At 39.7% G+C, this 9572-nt stretch overlaps 1 protein-coding gene across 1 annotated transcript; it reads right to left on the reverse strand.

Moving 5' to 3' along the window:
- Positions 1 to 6592: 6592 nt before the first annotated feature.
- On the reverse strand, positions 6593 to 9189 carry LOC139303761 (leucine-rich repeat-containing protein 51-like). The gene is made up of 4 exons (XM_070927596.1): positions 9138 to 9189; positions 8372 to 8577; positions 7848 to 7996; positions 6593 to 6719 (listed from the first exon to the last, which is right to left on the reverse strand). The coding sequence occupies exons 1-4, from the start codon at positions 9187 to 9189 to the stop codon at positions 6593 to 6595; spliced, it is 534 nt and encodes a 177-aa protein (XP_070783697.1).
- Between the last annotated feature and the right edge of the window lie 383 nt (positions 9190 to 9572).

Raw genomic sequence — 9572 nt, forward strand, 5'->3', positions numbered from 1 at the left:
GATGCAATTAGTAGATGCCATTCTGAATATCTGATAATGCTATTACGGAGATAAAAAGTGGTGCAGTGTGAGGCACAAAGCCTGAGAATCTGGTGGTTCCAGATACCATCACATCAAGGAGGGAGCAAAGTTGATTTTATAATATTATTGATCCATAAAGGTGAAATTCTCTTTCCACTTGCTTGACTCCACAGGAAGTGGAGACACTGCAGTGCAGAACTCAGTTACACAAGCAGGTGGAAAGTTGTCATTTTTTCATAACAACTGCTGCATTTTAATAAAAGAAATACTTTTTTTATTCCACATATATGTGTTGAGGTTCTCTGTCTCCTCCTGTCACCCTCTTTCTCGCCTTTATTTAGACCATCAACTCTAACCTTGCATTGCACTTAATCCTTTGGGTATGACTGGAGGGCTCTGTGGCGGGTGATTAAAACCTCATTGATACCCATCTACCAAGCATCAGTGATATCGTGAGTGCCTGAGCAGAGCCCAAAGGACACTAAAAGACAACACCCACCCCAACCACAGTTTGTTGCCGCCATCTGGCAAGCGATACAGAAGTATCTGCTGCCGTACCACCAGACTACAGAGCAGCTTCTTTCCACAGGCTGAGACTCCTCAACTCACACCTCATCCTCCGCACGCCACCATAAGAAATGACTGTTCTCATAAACCTCAGTTCTACATGTTGTACATGCACTGCATCTGTAAAATTTACACTGAACTACTCTGTTATGTCGGTCTTCTTATGCACATACCATTACGTTTGCACCACCCTCACATTGGAAGCAACGCTGGGTTAGGTTGCTAGTTAGCTGGATGTGCTAATGTTTGCAGCTGACGTCAGAGGAGATAAACACACAGTTTAATTTAGTCTTTGCTTGTCTTTTTAGTTTTGGTAAGGCAAAAAAAAACATGACCGTCTTTATACTGAGTATCGCACCATGAACACCACTTCAAAATATAGAGAAATCCAAAGCTTAACAGACCTGCTGTGCCTGGTCATGGTTGCTAAGCTATGATTGGCCAATTATTGTTCAGAGGAGGGGTTTAACAAACGGTCAATGACATCCTAAAAACCTCTGAGGAACTATGAGAGTGTGCATATTTTCAATGACTGAATACCAGCCAGTTGTTTTTCTTATAAGAATCTGAGACAAACAGAAATGCAATGAGCACAGGTGTCAGGAAAGGTTTTATGATGTGTATTCTGTTTGATAACAGAAGCAGTAAAGGACTAATTTGTCAATGAAATCAAACAAAATGTTAAGAGTGAGAGCCGCTGAAACACTGAGACAATTACAAAGACAGAACACTTAAAAAAAAAAGGACAGACAAGCAGAGAAAAAGGAGAAAGGAACAATGTTATATGTGTCTGCCATTGTTGAATCCATCCAGAGTCCTTCCTAGTTCATTTGATAGAGCAGATGTTAATAGCTTAATAGGGCGAGGCAGTAAGTGTTTAATTAGGTCTGGGAAAAATGATTTATTCAACACATCTGGGCCCATAAAATAACACTCGCTGGACTCTGTCCTTTATGACTCTGGAGCTGGATTCCCTCCCAAACCGGAAAAATATAACTGCCTGGTGTAGCTTGAGCTTTCAGTCCTGACAAACTGAATCCCTTATAAACACTGTCTGTGTCCTGTAGTGATGTCATATCTCCTGAAGGGAGCGGAGAACAACTGCACCTAGTGGGAGGAGAGGCACAGTAGGGGGTGTGTCAGTGACGATCAAGCAGTGCAGCACAGTTTTAGTGTCGAGGATTACTGGGATTTGTGCATGTCGCCTGCCTGCTCAGACCACATCAAAGCCACATGGTGCTAGGTGCAGTTCAGCTCTGTCCTTTTTATGGATGATGGCTTTGACTTTGATATTTCCCTCAGGAAGGAGCAAAAATATAATATTTTTCTCCGACAATATGCATGTGTGGCTGTGGTGAGACTGACCACACAGTGAATGATCGATTCATGAATTCATGAATCAAGAATGGCCACAATAATGCAGGAGGGAGGACTGTCACGGTGCCAACTTGCTTTACACATATAAGGGATTGACTGGTGGTGATGCAACTTCTGTGTGGCCTGATACAATGAGCTGAACTGCTTCCCACATTGGGCAATGTGTTCTTCCTGGACAGGAGGACCACATGTTTTGTTTTGTTTAATTTAATTTAAGGTATCATGTATTTGTTTGTAGCTGTTTTTTTTTTCACCTCCAGCACAAGGACACAAGTTTTTTTGGCAGATCTGTTCTGGGCTCTTCTTTCCACCACAAAATTGTCATACTGCCATGGCACACACTGTGTTGTTTTGAAAGGTAAGGAAAACAGGTAACGTGATTAGCTGTGGCTTATGGCAGCTGCTACACACCTACAGATAATGTGTTTCTAACCTCAGTAGTGCAGTTTCACCCTGAGATCTGGCCAAAACATTTCCACCAGTCAGTCACCAGGACCTGTGTGCTCGCAACATTCACCCTTTCATTATGATTTGTAGGGCTGTACCCGACTGGATTTGGCGGTTCAATACGAAAATGTGACTATTCATCCTTTTTTTATTTCATACAGTCAAGCAACACTTTATTGAACTGCCAGAATTTTGAACGGGGTTCGGCGAAACATTCAGGCTAATATAGTTAACAAGCGCAGTTAACCCTCCAAGCTAATGTGTGCTAATTATGCTAATAAAGGATCGAAAATGTGTTACAATATTTTGTGGACACTAGATATCAAACAAAAGCCAGAGACTCTATTGTATTAAGTTGCTGAGAGCTTTCCATTTCTTCCACTTCTAAGCAAAAGGCAGAAATAACGTCATCTCAGAGCCTGAACGGGCAGGGCCTCTCTTCCTCCGGGAAGCTGCCTCTGTCTAAGTCGGATTCACCATGGGTCTGGGTCTCCAGCTGCCTGTACTCGTCGCATACATCTTCACAGAGTGGACGGGATGACTTGACGTGGTGGAATGATTTCACCCTAGAGAGCAGCGTGAAAGCGAGGAGTGCTCTCTCTGCAGCTACTTCTGGGGGCCGAAATATCCCCAGAAACACACTGGCTGACAAAAAAAAAAACCAAACAAAAAACAACTGCTGGATTTGAAGAATCTCATTCGACCTAGGGGTGTCCGGCTGATGATTCGTATCTTCGACTTTCAGCTCCTAGTGATTCGTATCATGTCACAACTGTAGATAATTAAAGACAAACACATTATCTCCCTTTGGCTGCTTATTTGCAGTGCATTATATTTGCACCCTGCCACTCTGCACCTTCAGGGTAACAATATTATTTTTCTACTTGGTTAAGTCGGTCTGCGCTCTCTCTACTCAATTTGGTGAGTCATTTTCATCATGCTCCACTGTGATTGGCACAGCTGTTTATTAAAAGCTATGAGATGAGGAATGTGACTAAGATAATGATTAATTACTGCACCCTTCCAATTTATATTGTGCTCCAGTAAAACATTATCACATCTCCTATGAATGATGGTCAAATCTATTAAAGTGAAACACAGAATGTAAAAATACAGGATTTTTTATTTAAGTTTCAAGTTTTTAGGCTTAACTGCTTAACAGCTTTATTTACTATTTCTCTTTACGAACAGTTGAGTTTCATTTACCCATTAGTTGCAATGTGATGGTCCTACTGTAAAATAATAACAGACAACTTTACTGTTATTTTCATTAGGCTGTTTTTGGAGACAATCAGATTAACAACTCAGTACAATCAGTGTAATTATCAATAAGTGGTATAATTCGGCTGAAACTACCTTGTGTCCACAAAATATCGAATTATGAATCTATCAACATTTTTAACCTGATATAAGTGCTCTGATACAACTATCACCAACTGAGTTGTTTTCATACTACTGGAAATAAATGAGTGTCATACTTAAAAAGTAATTAAAAACACAATAAATGAGCATAGTCTTCAATCCAATGTCAATATGCTAAAGCTTTCTATTAAATAAGACTCAGTGATTATGTTCGTTAAACTTCATGGCACTGCAAATGTCTCAATTAGAAATTGGTGGAATCGTAAACATGCATTAAGAACGACTGAATCGACACGTCTGTTAAATTCATGAAAAGAAAAACGGAACCCCCCCCGCACATTGACATTGTACTCAAGCTGTCAAGCGTTTCAGCTGAACCCTTACTGCTAAATGTCTGACATTCTTTTTTTCTGATATGACACATTTTGACTGAAATCTAAAAATTCCTCAAATTAGCACTTTTCAGAGCAAAACCAGCCATTTCATCTGGAAACAGATGTTGTTCAAAATGATAGACATTTTACACCATATGTGCATGTATATTATGAGTGATATACAAGACAATATGTATAGGAATAACTGAAAACAAGCGAGGCTTTAATCACTGCCATTGGTGTGAAGCATAGAGGTTTTTCAGTGGCTGGATGGACAGCCAGAGACCACGGTAAATATTATTGATACTCACAAGTGATTTAAGTTGTTTTACACTGAAAAAGACTGCACTTCAATTCACAGGTCAAGTTGGTCTATATCCCTGATAAAACAAAAGATTGTTAAGCAAGCTAACTTTTTCCTCTGGAGAAAAGTTAGCCCAAACAGATTTAACAACTACTGTAGATGTTAGCCTTGGGCTAAAGAAATGTGAGCAAAGGCTGCATTAACCTGCAGGGATGTGAATACTACATACAGCCCTGCAGTACAACCTCCAATGTGGAAGTGCCTTAAACCTGCATTCTTTCTAATAGCCAGCAGGGGGAGACTCCACTGGTTGCAAAAACAAGTCAGATTGCATAGAAGTCTATAAGATAATTACCCTACTTCTGACTTGATTTATTACGAAAGTAAACATTTTCCTCATGAGTTTATGGACTCAATCGCTAGTTTCAAGTCTTCTTCAATACAGCATGATGTTTATTTTGTAAATTATGGTCCCATTTAGAGTAAAATAGAGCTACCTTGTGACTGACAAGTCACTACCACGGCGACCTGTCAATCAGGATAGAGGTGTTCTGTTGCACTAAAAGACACTCTAAGGAGTCAGCAGTTCATTTTAGTCTGTTCAAAGCAGATTTAACAGCACTACTGTTGTTAGCCCTCAGATTAACTGTTAAAGTGTTAGCATGAGGCTGCACTGACCTTTGAGACGTCACGCTCAGCTTGTATATTGCAGGTCTAACAATACAACAATATACTACTCCCTACAGCCTTCAACATATGAAATAGAGAAAAACATATCTGAAATATCGACAATACTTACAGTAGCTAATCAGTAGTCAAAATCTGTAACGTGCATGTAAGTGTTTTCTACAGTCAAAGCAGGCCTTCCTGCTGGGAGCAGCTGCCATGGTGACTGAAACATATTCATTGATATCGGCTTCCCTGCACAGTTTGAAATACACGGTGTAAATGCTGTTTCAAAAGAACCATGCTAGCACAGGTTTCAAAGGAAACTGAGGTCTACATACTGCCATAGAGAATTACTTTACACACGTATCCATTTCAGTGTTCAGTCCCACAAGGTCTAAATTCAGTTTCAAAAAATGTCATTAGTATTGGTTTCAGCGGTCAGCTTTCGTGTCACATGGTCTAAATGCTGATTCAGGGACATTTCCATCCCACCAATTAAAGATTTTGCAGCGGGGAAACACTGATACACGATTCTGCACCAAATAGAGCCTGGAGGACAGCCAGTTAAATCAGCCTCAGGGCTGATTTATGGTCCACATTTCCTCTCTAACAAGACCAGACAGTAATAGCAGAGACCCAAAGCGTATCACATTCATATTTGTGTTATTTGTGTGTGTGTGTGTGTGTGTGTGTGTGTGTGTGTGTGAATGTACTGGCATGCATGCATGTGTCCGCAAATTGGGTTCTGATTGCCTTACACTGATGCCAAACAAATTCTCCATTCATATTACAGTATACAGTATGCAGTATACACACACACACACACACACACGCACACACACACACACGCACACACACACACACACACACACACACACACACACACACAAACATAGCTTTTATATTTCAGATTCAGTTCAGGTGACCTACAATTGTACTACTACTGCCACATAATTAGGACTCCCAAAGTGCACATAAAGAAAAAATAGAGGTTGTGTACTCTGAAAAGGGGGCTGAGGTGAAAGTAAATTAAAGTAAATCAAAAAAGCAGAACGTTTGGCTCGCATTAAAGGCACAATCTATGATCTCACTGTAACACAATATGCTTATTTTCCTACTATAAGTCAAACAATACTAATAGTATCGCAGTTATTTTATCACTGTTTTGTTCAGTCAGCTTATACTGTAATTTATCCACACTAACTCCAGGAGAAGCAGCCAGCCAGCCAGAGGTAGAGTAGATTTATCTGGCAGCTGCCACTTTGAGAAGCCTCTGGATTCCAAAAATATCCAGAAATTTCATTTCATCAAGCTTTACTGGCATAATTCAATGAATCAACTCAAGAAGACGGGGGGAAAAAAGAGAGATTCATATTATATTTTAGGGAAAGGAAACATTTAATTGCAAAGCAGTTTTGACAGTGAGTTAAAAATCGATTCATCAAATGAATGACTTCATGAATTGTAACAGTCACTGGAGACTCTGGTTGGTGGTTTTGCCACAGTGACGCCAAACATTTGCCAAGACTCGCTCCTCGCGTGTCACAGCACTGAAATCCATCCTCTTCAACTGAGGCAGAGCAGAAATCACATGACTCCTAAACACACACAATAAGCTTTAAATCCAGGGGCTGCACGGACATTTTATGTGCTTCCATATAACAAATCTAAATTCAATGTTGAATAAGGAAGATATCTTTCAGTCTATGCAAAGTAGACCTCGTCTGTACTACCCCGGTATTTCACATAAATGATAGTATGAAATGAGATGAAAATTAAATCAAGAAGCTGAATGCGTGAGAAATCCAACCAGTGAAGGGTGACCTTCTTTGTGTGTATGTGTGTGTGTGTGTATGTGTGTGTGTGTGTGTGTGTGTGTGTGTGTTGTTATGCAGATGGGAACAGGATATGTGCTGCAATATGAGCTTGATTGCCGTTTAAGCATCTATTAACACGTCACCTACTTGCTTGCCAAGCATCTCTGTTTCCAGTGATGGAAAGTAACGAATTACATCTACTCAAGGGCTGTACTTGAGTACAGTTTGGAGGTACTTGTACTTTACTTGAGCATTTCCATTTTCTGCAACTTTATACTTTTACTCCACCACAATTCAGAGGGAAATATATATATTTTTTTTTTACTCTCAGTATATTTATTTGACAGTTGTAGTTACTTGTTACATTTCAGAAGAATACTTTACATAAAACAACATATGATCAGGTTATAAAATACAATATATTTTAATTGTTTATTGTTTAGATTAAACCAGTTGTTCCCAACAACCCCCTAAAAAAAGCAGAGTCTGGCTGAGTCTCCTTGTCACGTTTCAGATGTCTATGAGTGGTTTCATTTAAATAACTGTTTAAGGCACAAATAAGTAAGACTATCCAATATTTCACTATAAAGCAAGGATTAGAGAAAAGTGTAAAAAAAAAAAAAAAAGTTTTCTTCTTTCCTACCCCATTAATCATCCCCATTTGGAGGGTGTAGACCCCCAGCTTGGGAACATCTGGACTACCTAAACGTAAAATGTTACAATTAGCTCCACCTTGACTAACTACAACAGTTTTTTGTCTGTCTGGTTCTGTTCTGCACACAGATTTAGTTATTTTCATGATCCAGAATGGCTGCAAACACAAGCATGGTACAGCCAAACACCTTCCAGCCAAGCAGAATGGGTGTGTTAGTGTAAAACGTGTAAATTAAAAGACAATGAAGTCTCCACCTGTAGCCTTTGTGGGTTTCTATGGCATTTCCATGTAGCGTGATGGTGTGTAGATACTGTAGCTCTCGCAGCTTGTCTACCTCTGACAGGTTCCAGATGCTGTTGCCATGAAGGTACAACACACGCAGTTCAGGCAGCTCGCATAAAACCTGGAACACAAACACACACAGTGAACTAAATGGCCAATTTAAACTACGTGTAGATGCATAAATAATACTTTATGCTCAATTTATACCAGTGAAGAAATTTAAGCTTAACACTGTTATAGTTAATTTGCAAAGAAATCAGAAATTCCAGCATCGTTGGAAGAGAAACTTAAATACTAATACTATGAGTATAGTGTAAAGAAGTATCATATAGTATTAACAAACTATAGATGACCACATTTTACATTTTAAAAAGTTGGCGATAATAATATGGTGATATTTGTTTAGGATCAAAAAGAGAAAAAAGAAAAACAGAAAGCTTAGAAACAGAGGAAGTTAATGTGCAGACATGCGAGAGAAGAAAGAGAGAAGTCTCACGGGGTCTATGCATCGGATTTTGTTGAAGGACAGGTCCAGCCAGCCGAGCTTCGCCGGTTGAGCCAGGAAGTGGCTCAGAATGTACTGGAGCCCAGTGAGGTCAGTGATGCTGTTGTTACTGAGACGAAAAGAGCGGCTCAGGTACTTCCTCCTCGAGTTTGTGTTTAAAGGCCGCAGGCCACGTTGGGGTACCTCTGCCAGTGCATCTGAGCCACAAACACATCAGAGAGGAAATCAAGTACTGGAAATGAGGGATCAACTTGAGAGTACATTAATTTCACATAACGTCTATTTTTTTGAGTGTCCTATTCATTAAAACCTTGTGTCTCATAGGTGACAGCACGTGGACAATACAGCACTCAAGGTATGTGTCAACACAGTTCTTCACATGTGAAATCTTGCCGCTCACAGATGTGTCAAGAAGCAACACCAGTAGCTGTAACTCTAAAGGTTTTCATTAACTAGAAGCGCAGATGGGCTAAAAATAGCACCTTTCCATGGTATTGTAATCCTATGATAAATGTTAGCACACTTAACGTAAGAGAATCAGAATCAGAATCAGAAATACTTTATGGATCCCCGGGGGGAAATTATACATATTATAAATTATATTATATAAGAGTTATTACAGCAAAGCGAAGTCCCCAGGAGAACTGTAAGAATATCATGGTTACCATCATAAATATTAAAAAACAATAAACACCGTCAAGGTCCCCGACTGTAAAGTTACAGACCAACTGTAAAACATAGTGAAACATGATACTACCTGTAACATGGATGATGTTTTTAAATGACAGATCCACTGGAGGGCCGTACATGTTCAAGTCTGAAGGTCTTCACACGTCTCCAGCAGCAGCAAAATGTGCAGATGAAACTGATGAAATTGACCACTGAACTCCCAGTTTCAAATACAAACATAGCTCATGGCTTCTCTCACTCACACATGAGTGATTATTTCCAGGTAATTTCATAGAATGATTTGTTTTAAAAAGCTGTTGTTTTTTGAAAACCTATTTTACCTTATTTACACATATATTACATTGTTTGTTAATCACTTAATGTATTTGTTTGATTTTTGTTATTCTTTACCTGCCCACCAGTTTCCCGCCTCAATCACCTGACTGGTCGTCATCAGCCACCTGCTTGCAGGGCTGCTGCTAGTCCTATTGACCACCTGTCTTATATTGTCTGTAAACCTGGC

This window comes from Enoplosus armatus, chromosome 20 (genome assembly GCF_043641665.1).
Source record: "Enoplosus armatus isolate fEnoArm2 chromosome 20, fEnoArm2.hap1, whole genome shotgun sequence".
Classification (NCBI taxonomy): domain Eukaryota; kingdom Metazoa; phylum Chordata; class Actinopteri; order Centrarchiformes; family Enoplosidae; genus Enoplosus; species Enoplosus armatus.